Genomic DNA, 17,367 nt, shown 5'->3' with positions numbered 1-17,367 from the left:
ACTGAGGTTCAAACTCCACATCCAGCTCAGGTTTGTTATCTTGTGTCAGCATTTAGCCACTAGCAGAAATAAGGGCATTTCACAATCACCAGCGCTTAGGGCAGAAACGATCACAGCTGATGAGGAACCAGGTATAAATAAAATATTTCCAGTGAACTCCCTAAAAAGAATTTACCACTGCCTGCATTTTATTAAGTTACAGTCCAATGATATTTAGCCAATTCTTAATCTCCAAATCACTGACTGTAGATCCTCAGCTGAGAGAAAAGAAATGTTGATCTACCCCACATCATGATCCAGCCCTGAACTTACAGATTAATGTAAAACCATGGACGGTACTTACATTTTTGTCTCAAGAATATCAGCACTTTTCTCACTATATATAACGCACTTTATATAAGTGCATTATATGTAATTTTTCCTTAAAAAAGGGAGTTGTAAAATTAAATACACCAAACACAGTCTCTCCCTCCTATACCTTTCCTTCCCCCCACCTCCCAGTGCAGCATCAATGGTGACAGAGACAGCAGCAAGAGCAGAGACAGAGGGGATGCTAACTTGGCAGAAAATGCATAACACCTGAAGCAACACACGTGCAATGCCCAAGGATCACAAGGAAATCAATGTGCTTACTATACCAAAACTAAGAAAAAAATTCATCTACTCTTTCAACAACTATTATTGTTTCAAATACATTCTTGGCATGACTTCCACGCACTGTCTTTGATCAGCACTGAGAGAAGTACAGCTGTGGACAGAAAAAAACAACGAAGTACTGACAAAGCTCTCAAACAATGTGCAGACTGCCAGCGTCTGTGGTACCTCCATTATTTGCAGAATGCAAGTGACTGAGGGCATCGGGGCAAACATTCAACAAGCTCACTTTTTTTCTTGCAACCAGTTTATCACACTTACATCTTTCAATGAATTCATCGCTTACCTGTCAAGTTCTTCAAGCCAAGTTCCCTGAGTCCAAAGTTACCGTCCTTTCTGTAGTTAAGGAATATCGCCAAAGCATATCGCTCTTCATAGAGTTTGGTCCCACGAACGATGCGCAGGTTCTCCAATGGCAGGTATTCAAACTGATTCAAAGCCACCAAAACATAGCCTGTGACTTCTCTGATAGACTGAAAGGCAAAAATGAAACATACACATTAGAAATGGTTCATTTTTAGTTGTTCTGAATTTTTCATACAGTGGATGCTTTAGTATGAGATGCTGGTACCCAAGGGGAAAAAACAATCCCCAAAACCCACAAAACTTTAGAAAACAAGCTCTGTTTCAACTTATTGCTTTTAAGCACATTGCTGTTTCTATTTAATTGAGTTTATTAGAGATACTTATTTGAAAAGTAGAAAATAAAGAGATAGCCATTCTTCTAATTTTATTAAACTTTGGCAGAAATTCACAGTAGAGTATTAAAGATGCACAAAAGGACAACTTTGCACAACTTCAAGCAGAGAGCAGGTCAAAGGCCTCGGCTGTACATGAGCAGAATCTGCTGGGGCAATGCCACAGTTCAGGTAAGATTGTTTGTCTGCAACTAATTGTTGCACAGAATATTTCAGGGTGAGACTGAATCAACACAACATGGGTAAGAGACACATCTCTGGAAGAGCTCACCATCAAACAGGAGCAGATGGTAGAAACAGGGGACAGGTTTGGAACAGTAAATAAAGACAAAGAACATATGTATTAACACCCACTTTTTGTACTTCTAAATGATACACATCACCAAACATTCACAAAGATTCAACTTCAAGTTTCATCTGGAAACACTGGAACCATACATGCTATATACCCCAGACTTCAACCAAAATCTTTAGCAAAATGATTGCTGCATTTTTGGGTTGGCTGAAATCTTTGTTTGCTTTAGATGAACTACTCATTAACCTTCTCACTCATACTCTGGAATTGGTTGCCTGGATTGCAAGGAGAAAAAACAACCCAACCCCAATAACTAGAAACAGGTTTTCAAAGTCCAAAAAGATTAACAGAACCAAGATGTTTTTAGAAAGAAAAAAATATTTTAAAGCCTGCTCTTTTAGAAAATAAACATCATGCTAAGGAATTTAAATAAGAGGCCTAGATATCTGCAAACGCCTTTGAAAAGCATCATTTCAACACTCACATAGAACCCCACCATCCTTAGCAGCGCTTCACACAGGCTGAGTGATGCTCCTGCCCAGAGCTGCTCCCAGAAACAGGATCTCCATCTTGGAAAGGGTCTCAAATATGGCTTTCAAATGTCATTTAATTCCATGCCTGCAACAGCCTGCAACCACTGTATACACATATATTTATGTGTGTATGCGTATTTAATGGACAGAAATTGATTAACTACTTGTGTGCTTAAGTGGATGCATGCACTTTTTCTTTCCCTTTGGCAAAGTCAATACCTTAATACACATAAAGAAAAATCCTGCTTAGAGTAACATGCACAGACTATAGCTAACATGATGGGGACTCCAGTCAATATCATAATAAAAACAAACAGGCAAACAATAGCAGGCATCAAACTGAACATATTGCATATGTATCATTAACAAAGGCAACATGAATTTGCAGCACAAAGGACAGGCTTTTGCTTAGCTGGTTGCCATGATTTAATATGTAAGTGTGCAAGAACCTTTTAATTAGGTTTATAAAAGTTCGTAAGATTATTAACAAGTGTGGCAGTATACATGAAGAAGGATTTATATGCCACAAACTCTATGCAGTAGCTGTCCTTCTAAAGTCAAAGTCTGTACCCAGCTGAAGCTGCTGAAAGAGCTCTGGAGCTATTTCAAGACTTGCTTGGCATCTAAACAGAGCACAGTGTCATTACAGGACTTTGATGAGAGCCCAGTGAGTTGAGCTACGTTGAGAAGTACGGTTCAGTAGCTCAATATTAAATGTAGAACTGCATTATACCCCAGGACACTGATTCCATTATAATCAGAAGCTTTCCAGCACTTTCATGATAGCTTTTTGCTTTCAGACATTTCAGCTTAGCCAGTTTGGTCAGGAACTTGTTTTTCATTGTACAGAAAAATTTCCTTAAGCTGGGTTTTTTTAGTCTCTCTTCAGAATTTAGAAAATATTAAAATTACACTCACAGCTACAATTTGTCCACTGATATTCTAGGGATACTGTGATTGCTCTAATTAATTTAAAGTGATGTTTAACTTGGAACTGAGTTGAAAAAAAATTAAAAGCAGTTCCAAAACTGCATCTGACCAAGTCCTTCCTGCCAATTTTTGTCACTTAGAGACATGTTTTCTATTTTTAGGGTATCTTATTTACTGCCAGAGAGCATGCCCACCTGAAAGGACCCTAATTCAGCACACCACTGAAATTATACAGAAACACACTCAGCAGCAAATCTTCATTCCAAAGTTGTTTGGTTTTTTTTTTTTTTTTTTTAAAAAAAAAGGGGGCAGGGGGGGAGTAAAAATTTTTGTACTTGCTAATTGTGAACCATCCCAAAAGCCCTGTACTTTGTTTGGTTTATCCAACAGAAATGACAATTTTTTGTAAGTATTTTGACAAGCCACAGGGTCCTTTCCAGTCCCATAGCTTCTATCATATTGCAATGTCTAATGCTATTTATTTGCTGGAGAAACTGCCATGTTAATCCTTGCAAAACAAAATCATGAAAACAAACCAAAGGATTTCTAATTTACTAGAACACAGCAATCTGACTGACCAAGTCTAGTGGTCTGTTTTATTAATCTGTGGTTTCATTTTATTTTTTTGATTTAAATTTGAATGAAAAAGAGCAATAACATGTTTTGCAGGATGGTATCTTTTCTGGCTGGTCCAGCTTGAGAAAAAGGTACTGGAAGTACAGCAGGTAGCTCAGGTTTTGGCCACTCCTGGCCAAAGCTGTCACACTGCCAATCACTGCGAGTTTTGACATGTTTCTTACTGAAAAGGAAGACCTTCCTGCTTGGAGCTCACTCCAAGCTGTATCAGAGCCCTGCAAAGACACCTGTTGGCTTCCATGCAGGCTCACAAATCCTCACACCAGACAGGATCAGCCAGCCTAATCTCCTACTCTGCAACTCATACCAAGGTTAGGCATGATTCGCACCTCTCATCCTTTGTAAACAAGGCTGAACGCCTTCCTGTTCAGGTGTCCTGAACTCAGGTATAAGTTCAGGTATCCCAGTGCTCTATTTGAGATGCTTTTACTTCAGCATTAATTGGTGTTCCACCAAGTAGGCAGAGTGACTCAGAGTGACTCACAGCAGTGGTAATTTGAAATGTCACCTCCTAGTTTGATTCTCCTGCTAGGGCTGGAAGTCCTTGCAAAAATACATTCTACATGTGCCTGTCCCTCAGGAAAGAGGGGAAAAAAAAAAAAAAAAAAAAAGGAGACAAGTATGCAAATAACTGCACTTTGTTCCCATAACCTACAATTGAAATAGAAAGAGGCAGATTAATTGCCAACAGATTTAAAGCTAAAAGTTTCCTACAGGGAAAACCAAATGAAGTCTGGCAACCGCCAATCTTGATTGCTGACCACTGTGATTTTGCGGGACTCCCCCCTAACCCCATTACAGCATTATTTGGATTGGGAATTCCCAGTCAGCATGACCTTGCCTTTCCTTGTCATCTTTCCAGCTCATGAGACACAACGTGTTATGTGAAGAAGCTATCAAGTGAGGCAGCGACCGGCTCAGGTTCCCATAGCACTCCTGCTGCTTTGGTAAATGCATTTTAGCGCTCCAAAGTTGTTTGTGTACGGCAGCAGGAACAAACATATACATTTGAATGAGGAAAAGGCTCAAACTCACAAGCTCCCTGTCGTGAAGGGACAAGGGACACTGTTCATTGAGCCCTCTGAGCAGACACCTGGCTGTCCAAAAGCAGATGAGGAGATGCCGCTTGAGGATTCAAGAGCCAAAGGTATCTGCCTCTCCGACTAGGCCTGTTAGCTATCTGATCCTGAAATAAGAAAGGGCATGCTTCTAGCAGGAAACAAGAGGGGGGAGCATTAATCCTTGACAAACCTGAAGCCTCAGGAGCTTCTTTAAAACCACACCAAGCCACAAGATTCAAGTCCGATATATTTACCAGAAAAAAAGCTCCACACTTACATTTTTGGACAGGAGATGAGTATTTGTGCCTCACAGCTTGCAGTCCCTAAGGCCCAGCGCTGCCCTGCACCCTAAAAACAGGCACGGTAGGTCTAGAAACCAGTCTCCCAGCAGCCTCCACTATTCACAATATAACCCAATTTCTTGCTTTTAAACATAAAAACGCGTCACCCTTGGATGGATCTAGTCAAGGCCGTGTGTCCAGAAACTCCTTGTGCCTGCAGGCACCAGCCCGCCCCGGGGGGCGGCTACAACATGGCAGCCGCGGCTCTCCTCAGCCATGCTGGTGCAGCCGCTTCCAAGGGCACAGGGCCACAATCTGACACCAAAATGGTTATTTTGAGAGGTTATTTTTCAGTTGATGAACTGCAAAAATGAGCTCTAGACAGCCTGTTTCCTTAATTACAACTAAAATTAGCTGAGCACAGGTAAAGCATTTTAAGCTCCCGAGAGCAAAGCCAAAATTATCGTGTCAGTTGGGAGTAAAAGGCAAGATTGTTCCTTGCCATCTTAAATAGTTCTTCGGCTCAAGTCAAATGAATCTGAGTGAAACAGAGCAAAATAACAGCAAAAACTTCATCATTCTGCCCAGAACAACAGATCAATGAACGATTAGGGAAGCTGGTGTTTCTCATAAACACCACCAAGTCTCCTTAACATCTCTCGGGGAAGGTTAGGCTGTGCTGAGGCACTGAGGAGAGCCATAGCGTGGGGGCTTATTTCAGTAGCCGACGTGTTATATATCCAGTTTCTGAACTTGATCCAGCCCTTGCTGCCACATCTGACCGGGCACACATCCCCAGCACATGAGTCAAACCTGCTGCAGGGAGTTGGGTCATGCTTGTGGGGCCCCAAGCAATTAATAGTATTTTAGGTTAAGTTTTCCCTTTTCCATAAAACTCATCTACATTTCGACTCTGCTTTGATCTCACTTTAAAAGTGCCAGTAAACACAAATGCAGGAAATGAAGACCACCTGAATAAGGAGTGTTTAATTCACAAAGAACAACGGGGAAAAAAAAAAAAAAAAAAAAAGACAAAGCATATATATTCAGCATATTCACTCGAAAGGCAAAATCAAAAGTCTTTGCTTTCCCAGCACTTGTTTTGCAGTGAGGCAGAGGTGCTTTGGTCCCCAGGAGAAAGCAGGGTGCCACCCCCGGGGTACGGAGAAAGTCAGCTGCTGGGAAAAGTCTGCAGAAGCACAGGGTTTTCCACAGGGAAGAGGGTTGTTGTTCTTCCACCACAAGAAGGGAAACAGAAAGGACAAAAAACTTTACATTAGATATAAATAGGGAATAAGCCAAATGGACACTTTTCATCCCATCTGTTGAAATACAGTAATTTCTATTTTCAGGGGATACCCATTTCACGAGGCAGCAGCAAGGCTCCTCGCACAGCTCGGCTGCCAGCAGATAACAAAAGTCTCCTGACTCAGATCCAAGGAGCTAAGATGACCCTCCAACATGAACTGTGTGCATTGTCTCATTACATTAAATCCTAAGAAATTCAGATTTCTAAGTGATACGAACGGGAAAAGAAAATATTTCCTAAGTGAACCATCCTTTTTTCCACCTTAACAAAGGTTAACATGTCGTAGCATAGTGAACACGACTAGGCACCACCACGTCATCTCATTCAGAAGCTTTTCACATCTCAGGTTGACTTGAACACATTCCACTTTTTGATCAATTAAAAGGTAGGCATTTATATCTGCTTAGAACTGTACAAGATCCAACTGGCCAAATTTGTTTCCTGTTTTTATTAAAGGCAAAACCCCGCTATATGGCAAAGACGACACTTACTTAACTTTAAATAAGTTCTCAGAGCAATCCTAATATCCACCTTCACAAAATTCAGCTGGGCATGTTTGTGAGTGTGCTGCTAACCTAAACCACCATCAATTAATTTTCATTATTTGTGCATACATTTTCACCCATGCAATGCAATACATCTTTCATTGTCATAATTAAAAAAAATAGCATTTACTGCAGAACCACAAAGTGGCCTCTAAGCAGCTACAGCACTTGTAATGCTAACTCTAAGGGAAACGCTAATACTCAAAACGGGGAAACAGCTAGACTATTGCAATTTATGGAGCTCAATTAGCAGTTCCATGCATTGCTCATTGATGGCTATGAATTTTTAACGACACGATAAACTGAGATTTTTCAAAGGAGTTCAGGAGACTTATTTATAGAATTCAGGCATATCGCTGTTGCCAGCTTCTCTCAAATCCCCATCCATAACCATGAGAAAAACGTAGTACGTACTGACATTTCCCATGGTTAAGAGGACATTTCATTTATAGACAGCGTCAAAGCTACCACCGAGCATGCACATAAGGAATTTTGTTCCACAAGCTCACGTCTTGTCTCCTTCCACGCTGTGCAGCCTTCAATTACGTCAACACTTGTGAAATTGTGATGTTAAGCCCTTCCGAGCACCAGCAGTTTTCCAGATATGCTGTACAAGCTTCAATAAAAATCCCTCGAGTTTGAGCACACTGATCAATATCAGAAGAGAGATTGTAAAAAACATTTTCTTGGTGCCTGATCCAGAATCAAGCGGTGTATTGTAGCTAGAGTTTGCTTGGCGCTGCAAAGAGGTTATTGCCCAAACCATTAAAGTTGGAGCTAAGATTCAAACTTGTTAAAGGAGGAGAGGAATTTCTGGTAGTCTTTCAGTTTGCTTTAAGATGTATTAAAGGCAAATGAAATGCTTAGATGTCATTTTGTTAAGAGCTGTGCCTAAGGAGCCTGCATGGCTGCAGAAAAAGACTGTGATTCAGTTATTTAAGACAGCTAGTAGAAACCTTAGGTCACAGTCTTGTCCTCAAAGACATCTAGCCTTCTTTGGTAATATGTTTACAAAATATTAATAATATCCTGAGCAGCAGATCAATGGATTGAACACAGCATCTAATTTCCTCAAATGTAAAGTAGCAGTCAGTTAGATGGATCTTTTGTTAAAGCTGTTAGAAATTTGTAAGTGAAGATTTTGCTACATAATTTATAGAACCCACCTTGGGAGTTGTTGAACTAAAGCTTTGTTTTCTGAATGTTTGGTCTTTACATTTCATTATTTCAGGAGTGAGACTTTTCATACGTAAAACTAGGAGAATTAGCTGTGTAGTTATTTATTTGCCAGCTTCGATATAGGAATCACACTGCTGCATACATGAGGAAAGTCAGGCTGAGTCTGAGCTAATACACATTACAGGAGGGTCCAAGGAGGGCTTGGAGGCAAAACAAATGCCAGTCTAGAATCCATTAAACTGCAGATAAATGCCCAAATATGACATTTGGAAAGGAAGCCCCATAAATAACACAAAAGTAATGGAGATGGACAAATGCATGGTGTGCCTTTGAAATGTGTATTTTGACTCATTTTGCAAAACAATGAAGAACATGAAAAATGAAATAATAAATAAATAATCATGTGGGAACTGGAACGTTAAATGGAAAACACAGGTAAATAATAGGATCAAATTAGCTCTTTTGCTTTCGAATTTTGAAATACAATTTCTAAAGATGTATCCAACAATTCTTCCTGTTGACTGAGTTAGACTTAAGCCCAGGGGTCAGTTTGCACCATGCGTCTATGCCTACTTTTCAGTTAAAAAAATCTGAATAGAGAAACTGATCAGGCTTACATCAATATCTGAGAGTCTTCCCAATGCTTTCTGTCTAAAGCATGTCTCCTCTTTGTGTATCTGCTTAGAAAGTATCTAACTTTCAGGTACACAGGCTGCCTGAGTGCACACAATAAATCCTAAGCTGCTTATGTTGAGCAACAATATGACCTAGACAGTCCCTACTCTGTAACAACCCAATCTTCACAGCTAAAACCTTTTTGTCCTAAGGAAAGCTATGTATGATTACATATTTAGCAAATCAATAAGAATTTTGACATTAAACTGTAATACCTGATTGGCCTTCAACATACTTGCAGAATGGTTTCCAGGAAAGTTTATTGTATTGTCTCCCAGGGGAAAATTTAGTCATAAATTAGATTGGAAAGACTAAAATGAGAGCATTATGCTCTTACAAAATGCTTTACCATTTTGGCTGTTTACTAGTAGCTAAATTCTGAAGAAACTCAAAGCACATCAGTTTATAGCTGCCCAGTTACAGAATTTCCAACTGGAGAGATTGATGCCTTTTGCTTTCTCTGCTTTTGGGAGCTTCAATCAAGTAAATCATGGTTTCTTTTCAAGCAGCATAAAATTGCACAAACTGCTACTTCATAAACCAAATAATATCAACACAGGAAGACTTTTAGGAAAGCAATAACCATGGGAAAACACATCCCCTTTTATCAATTTCCTGCAGACAGCCATATCCTATGAGAAGCTGTGAGCACATTCAAAGGTCTTGGAATGCTTTCACCATGAAAGACAAAGCAAGGACCGCCTCTCCAAACAGATACCTGAAACTGCTTTAGAGAGGCAGCACAGGCCAACAGCATGAGCACTGCCTTGGGATGTTGTATCTGCCATCAGCTTTATTTATTTCTTTTTCGTAGTTTTACTGTGTAGTCCTTTGGAGCAGAGGTGCCTCCCTAACAATGCAAGGAGCCTTGACCCCAGTTGTTACCTTCACTGCACAACACTTCACGGTCCTATTTACACAAAGTGCCAACTGCACAGCCACAGGCATCCCAAGATGCCCATGGACTGAACCAAGTTGGTGTACTCATTTTGGCAAAACAAGAGATCATCTACAAAAGACGACAAAAAGCATTCTGTTCCTCCTCATTCCCATTTGTGATACTCTAAAATCCCCATGACATTTTTGCCTGACTAAGTCTTGGGAGGCTGCTTACTTGGTCTTCCAGATTACAGACCTGGTTGAAGTACACCAGGGAGCCCATCCACGCCCAAGTCTCCTTCCCACGGGAATAAAATGGAAGAGAAGGAGGAGCAGCAGGACCAGTGCTCAGAGTCTCTCACAGCTCAAAGCACTCAAAGCTTTTTCAGCTTATGTGCACCCTGGGACAGCAAGTGAATGGTTTTACACAGGGAACAAAATGGAGAGGTTGGAGAAGGATGTCTTTCCCACAATAGTTATGAAAACGTCTGATCAGAAGTCAGATGCAACAAATGCAGCGAGGCTGTAAAAGGGTGTACAGAATTACACACCACTGTAAGCAAGCTGCCTGCTAAGATCCTAGGAATGTTTTGTGGGCATTTAACAGTAGAAGTAGGTTTTATTTGTTCATTTAATACATGATGGCTGACAGGCTTTGCACATCAGACATTGTGATTTCTGTTATCCTAGCACACTGCCAGGTTGGTATGAACTACAGGCAAGTCTATAGTTAGATAAATTAAACACGTTTATTCTATCTCCCCACCATCTACTGTGGAAGCAATGGGAGCCCTTGGCTGGCATGATTCCCACTCCTTGGAGTGATGCAGAATGAATTAAACATTCCAAAGATCTGGTACAGAGGTGAAGTTGAATGACAGGACTCTCACATTTTTCTATTCAAACTGCAGGTGAAGGTGTCAGGCCACTCCTGAAAGCAAAAGGCTGTTTCTATTTCTGGATGCAGGAACTGACTACACATAGTGAAAATGTGTTAACCTTGCCAAATTTCTGCTAAACATTCTCAGTCTGGGGTTTTGGTTTTTTGCAAGAAGCAAATAGCTAGCTGTCCAATCCTGGAAAAGTAGTTAGCTTATTTTTGGAGACTTTTGCTTTCCTTTCTCAAGAAAATACTTTCTTAAAAACATACTTGCAGTTTGTTTTGTATGTGCAACAACTGCTCTATAATGAGTATTTTAAATGCGTTTCCTGAGAACAACTGACTTTATTGGCACACTAGGACATTTCTGCACACCTAAATTAGTGAATATTGGAGGAATTGTTGACTGCCTGCTTTCATTGAAGAGAATCTTCATCCAAGTATCGGATTTTAGCAATTCTTATTTCTAGCTGAGAATATACAGGTACATAATCTGAGCTCAACATCACACCTACCCATTGAAACTGTTTCAGTCTTTGTAACTCTAATCTCTTCAAGAACAGAAACCCTGGAGAGATTCATTAATCGCTGGCTTTTGATTAGGTTTATTTCCATTAAGATAAAAAGTGAAGAGGCTTCTTCTTTTTAAAGCTGTGTTTTCATTTTGTTTATCTAGAAGCTGGAGAATAGCTCTGTTATTCAGGCTTTAATAGATTGTTAAAGTCTCCTTCAAGGATAGATCCATAATTTATAAGATGTAAGCAATTAGTAAATGAATCTGATTTTCAAATTCACAGGTATTCTTTAGGAAAGACACGTAAACTCCCGATTTTGAGATTACGCAGGGTGCCACCAACCAGGAAAACAACCTCTAATCTGCAGTGACTGAACTAACCATAAGGTAAGATTTTCCTCTGAAGGGGGGGTGTTGGAAAAGTTCTACCTTTTTTTTTTTTTTTAGTTCTGTTCCTGGAAAAGAGAGAAAAAAAAAAAAAGTGGTTTGCTCTTTATATAAAAATTCTAAAAAGCTTAAGAATCAAGAGTCTAGAAGAAATGGTAATTTTATGAAAGGAAAAAAATGGGGTAAGAGACCAGAAAGGAAAGGGGAATTGCTCGTGATCAGGAGTGGAGAAGGACAGGATGTGTCTCTCCAATGCAAGGCAGATTCAGGCACTTGTCATTCTGGCATTATCTAATTTCCAAGTGCTTGAGTTTGCAATCTTACTACTTTATTTTTATATCATTTTGTTCTTTTTTTATGGAAAGCATGGCAGAAAAAGTGTAATACTCTGTACAAGATATTATTTCCTTCAATACTTATCACCCGCAAATGATTGGACAAGCAATCTTTTGCCAATGGCCTAATTAGAGGAAACCTCTACATTTAATAACGTTCCTTAATGTACTGAACCACACACAATAGCTTGTTGAAGGAGAAAAAGCAGAGCTGTTATTGTCATAGCTAAGGATGGAAGAAAGGTTCAGTCATTAAAGTCATCACAGAAACAATGTTATTAACTACATAGGAATAATCTCAAAGGAGTTCCCAGCTGATTGGCAATAATAAAATAATGCAGCAAGCTAAAAAAAGGGCCTCTCTCCTCACCTGGTTTTATTAATACCCTTATTACCTTTCCATGAAAGACAGCTTTTGAAGAGCAATTATTGTTCTTAATATTAAATGAAATTAAGCATGGCAGAATTTGAATCATGTCTTTTGAATCTCCAAACAGAGGGTGCTCACCAGTGCATCCCTCAGCTGGGCTGTGCCCTTCAAGCAGAACAGTCCAACAGCCAGACCCCTAAACCTCATGATCCTCTTGTGACCCTGAGATACGGAGTGCTGCACTCGAGTGAGCCAGGCTGTGTCCAAACCCCACAGAAACAGCAAAGTCTGGGCTGAGTGGACTGAATTTGTCCACTTCTGCCTCCTTAATCTCACTGACCATGTTGGGGATGTATCCTCCATCAGAAAAAGGATGCAGCAGGTTTGAGCTGTCATCCAAGACCAGGCTTTAGCGTACCCAGAAGAGATTTCTCTTTCAACAAGGGCCTCCTCTTCCCAAAGTTAGCAACCAGATGTTGGCCTTGAAAATCTGTCATTCAATATTCAGAGGTGAAAAGAAAAGACAGCTAGAGAGAGAGAGAAAGAGAGTGCTCAAGGACCCAACTACATCAGGCAGCCAGCAGTGGTATTTCATAGATATTAATTACTTTACAGTCTGTAAACTATATAGAAAGTGCCAGCTGCTGTGAGCTAGGACCATCAAAGGTCAGATTATCATGAAATCATTACAGGAGAGGTTGCTTTTACTTAGCATATAATTGCTAAAGCTAAGCACACTCCATATAACCAGTAGAAAAATTAATTATTTAAATACACTTTTTTTAACAAATAGTATTACCATTTTAATTATACCAGTATTAATTTAACTCTAAAAAGTGCCTGAGGTTTTTGCAGAATTAAGTTTTGCCATGCTGGAGTTCTCAGAAATTTCCGATCTGCATGACATGCATGTGTGTATCTATATATAGCTTTTATATGTATTTACAAATACACATATATGCTTAAAAAGTGTGTTTGTATTCTTACAGAATTTCTTGTCAGATGTTTTCTGTGTCTCAAAATGCAACCCTTAGGTAGTTTCCTCACCGAATTGCATGTTGCTGTGAAACAAGAGAATAATCCTGGCTAAAATGACAGCTTTTTCTCAGTTGAGCAAAACCCGCTCTCGTTCTCGCAGCACCCAGCCTGGCTTTAAAGCTCAACTGGCAGGTATAGTACCAGGTTAAAGTTGCAGGCATTTCTGACTCCAAACAACTTATTTTTTTCTTTTTACCCAATTCCTTTCTACTTACAGCAACTAGCGCTTTTGAGAGAAAATAGAAGATAGCAGGTCAGGGGTATTTTACTCTCAGAGATAGAGTATATGGTCAGTACGCTCAGCGTCAGCCCCCACCACATCCACACAGGTTATTTCCTGAAGCACCACATTATTTCCAGAGGTTGCAGCCAGACAACTACTCTCTCCATATTGCTCCACAGCCTGTTTACCCAATTATTTTTCTCCTCCCTCTTTTCTCACACGGCCCTAGATAGAAGAGACACTTTTAGAATTCTAATAGCTCATTATTCCCATGCCCTGAATGTCAGTTACTTTCATGCATTGTCCCACCGGTTGAAGGCTGTGTTTGCCCTTGCTTCCTGACCCAGTCTTCCCAACCTCAGAACTCCCTACCACATGCACCAAACACACCTTTCAGGCTCCAAAAACATCTTACTGAATGAATAAATCAGTTCAGTTTTATTGAATTAATTTAGTAATTGAATTTATTGGATAAATTTGATTTGTGATTATTACATTGGACAGCATAAGCCTTGATCCTTTGGAGTCAATAAATAGTATTTCACAGGCTTTGAATCATGTCCTTAATTAGTCAGGGCATGCCCCCCAAAATAATTTGGTCATACAACAACCTTGCATAGGTATTTCTAGGCTGTTTCAAAACCAGCCTTTTTTCTATCCCTTAAGCCATGAGACAACACTTGCTATGTGCAGAGCACACCTCACATGCTTCAACATTTGGAAAAGGTGATGTATGTAACTACATAACCAGCCAAGCACTGGGACTTTTAGTTGTCTGCTCACTTGAAATATTGTGTGTGGGGGGGGGGAGCTTGCACATGTTGCACTTCAGACTTCACAAGTCCTACACGCTGCAGGCAGCAGTGGCTCATGTTTAGTTCTGTGACTCACAGATGCAGGAAGATATTTACAGTATTTTTCCTAATGGGCTTCCATGGTTGGCTAACCTTTCAGCTGAATACTTCACCATCCTACTTTGCCAATTCCTGTTACAGTACTTTCCTATCCCTATTTGACCCTGCCAAGCCATGAATATTTGATACTAAATTAAAGCATTACAAACCAAGGGATAAAACCTTTCCAGGATGCAACCCTCGCAGACCTTAATTACATTTGCTGGGGTGAATGTTAAAGGCCTGTCATTGCAAGAGCTTTGGCCTTTGCCTTCTGTCAAACCATCGCTTGAGAAAGAAGGGAACTGTCACCTGCCCACACCTTCTCAAAAGCCAAGGGTTTTTATTTTACTTGACATTTGCTTGTGTGCTGGCACTGTCCTTTAGTTTAAACTACTCCCAGGTATTGACAGCAATTAATATACAATTTAAGGTTCTGTTTTGCTACACTAAACAAGCCAAGCTCAGGTCTTCTAATCTCTTCCTTTTAGAGGCTCTCTGTTCCCTTCCACCAGCCCAGTAGTTCATCTCTCTGCATCTCTTCCCCAAGAGAGGATTCAGTAAATTTTCCTTTACCTTCAAAAAGCTGCCAGCTTTTTTCATTCGTCTGTCCATTTAGGCTGTAAGCATTCCAGAAAAAGGAAAGGTCTGTGTCACACGATGTCCTTATGCTGTGTAATGGAATTCTTAACCGAAATGAAGTTGACAAGTCAAGAGTAAAACACAAATTATCAGTAGTTACAGAAAAATTGCCATGATCTTTGCAAGTCAGTGCTTAGAGTTCAGTGAAAAGACCTGAAAAGTTGCTGTTCTATATAAGCATTTATTTCAAATTACTCACTAAAACGGAGCCGCTGCTAACGTCTGCACACCCCGTACACTACAAATCCCAGCAATGCTACTATTTCCAGTGAAGGTTCATTGGCCTATCCATCTTGTCTTTCCAACAATTCATGTTGGGCTCATGTGAAGCCTGAAGACTAAGGGTAATCTGTCACACTAGCAACTAAAAATCAGCAGGCACTCCTCATCTAAAGATAATTACAGCCCTGGCACTCCAACGGCTTTGCCTTGGCAGAGTATTTACCAGAACAGTATAAATGGCTACAAGATAACCCAAATGACCAGATTTGCAGCAAACTTCCAGGAACAGAGACCTGACCCTCTGGCTCTCAACATAGCATCATGGTCTGAGGGGCAACAGCCACTGGAGAAACATCACTATCAGAGCCTTTGCCATCCTCACTGCAAATATTACTGAAAATTCAAATGGGAGATGAGGATCCGGAAGGCACTAGAGGCTCATTCTCACGTCACTTCACATTCTGGCATTTCCAATAACAAGGCAAACCGCGTTTTCCTTTTCTGCTGGAGTCAAAGGTAACTCACAGGACACTTAGAAATTAATGTGTCCTTTGCTTTGGCTGTTCTCAATGAGATTTATAACTAAAGCTGAATCAATTAAACCAGACAGAACTCTAACAAAGCATCGCTCTAAACCAGGATTTCATCATTCCTCCCCTAGGGGCTAACAAGAGGTGGGAGATACCGGAGGCCAAATTTACCCAATTGTTCCACAAGAAATCCTTATGCTTAATCACAGGCTGCTTCAAAGGAACTCCCAATAGTTTTCACTAATTGTCTTCATGCTATGTGCTTTCATGGAACTGAAAGTATTCCCCCAATCTTATCTTCATCAGCAAGCTGTCACTTCTGGCACTGCAGGACACCTGAGGAATAGGACTGGTTAAAGCCAATGATGGGATTGCACATGTGTGCACACACATGTGTGCCTGCAAGGGGGGGAGCTGCAGAACAGCTGGCTGGACAAAGGTTTGCCTGCTTGCATGACTCCTCACAGCAGGTAGTTTCCTTCTAGGAAACTTGCACCAGGATTAAATTCCAACTGTACTGACACCACCAAATGTATATTTCAATATTAGCAATTATGTGACATGCCAAGCTGAGTAAGGAGAAAATATTTTCTTTTCAGACAAGCAAACAGACTCAGGACTGATCTGGAGAGCTCCTGAATTGCAGCATAAGATCAGAAACTCCCTTTTTGTGTCCCCAGAGGCTTTGCCATGCTTACCACTGCTGTAGCCAGCTCCCCCTCAACAATGTCCATCTTCCTTGACAGAGATTTGGTGTTGGTTAAAGCAGGAGGATGAAGAACCAAGTTAAAAGGCCAGCCAGGGGACTTCAGCTGAGGTTTTCACTGACAAAAGACTTAACTGAAACTCCAGCATTTTGGGACGGAGGCACATACACGTGGGCATAGACTGGAAAAAATACTCACTCTGTAAGCTAAAGTATGTGCTTAAATGCATTCTGCCTTTAAGAACGTGCTCCAAACCATGCAAGTCACAGGCCTGTCCCTGCTCTGCAAAGTACATAACCACACACAGCTGCCGCTGTCATAACACTGATGGAAATATCTTCTTTTCTGCCTCAGGATGTCCTCCCTGGGTGATGTCAGCGTGTCAAACTCCATCATCCTTTCCAAACTATCAGCATTTTGAAGGGAAAATGATTTAGTCAGAAAAGCATCTTTGGGTAAAAAGTTTCTGATACCTTTGTATGAAGCTATGTTTCATGTAAAACTGTCTCATCTTTTGGAAGCCAATGTCTCAGAAAACTGCCATGGTGCAGATGTTTGGGTCTAGTCCTTTATGGTTTTGTCATGTTTCCTGCTTTGTTAGGAAGAAATTCTTGGTGTAACCCTTGAATGAGCCTAGACAGCAGCCCTGCCTTAAGGCATAGAGCACTCCACATCTCCCACCTCCAGAATCTCTTACCTAGTGCTGGAGGAGAACTATTGTCTTACACTCTGAACAGTAAAAAACAATCACAGCATAGCACTGTGCATTGTGGTGGGTAATAACCAAAGAGGCTCCACCTGAAGCAGATCAAGATGGATGATGAAGTTTTGCTATGGGTCAATGTGTTCATAAGTTAGCAGAGCCACAAGCTCTGCCTTGAAGGCTTGTTCAGAGCCTAATTACAGCATGACCAGCTCTAGAAATAACGGTACAGCATTTGGCGCTCTCAA

At 40.6% G+C, this 17,367-nt stretch overlaps 1 protein-coding gene across 6 annotated transcripts in view; it reads right to left on the bottom strand.

The window, feature by feature from the left end:
- The window catches only part of ERBB4 (erb-b2 receptor tyrosine kinase 4), a 640,461-nt gene that overhangs the window by 308,915 nt on the left and 314,179 nt on the right, over nucleotides 1-17,367 (bottom strand). For all 6 annotated transcript variants that reach the window (XR_013930080.1, XR_013930081.1, XR_013930082.1 and 3 more), the window contains exon 3: nucleotides 941-1,127. Coding sequence is in view for 2 of the 6 variants with exons in the window: in XM_080399817.1 (XP_080255943.1) it covers nucleotides 941-1,127 (187 nt within the window). In the remaining 4 variants the exon portion in view is untranslated. The remainder of the gene's footprint in view (nucleotides 1-940; nucleotides 1,128-17,367) is intronic.

This window comes from Falco punctatus (genome assembly GCF_963210335.1).
Source record: "Falco punctatus genome assembly, chromosome: 8".
NCBI lineage: Eukaryota > Metazoa > Chordata > Aves > Falconiformes > Falconidae > Falco > Falco punctatus.
Note: the sequence above shows the minus strand (reverse complement) of the source record. Positions and strands in the feature narration are given on the sequence as shown.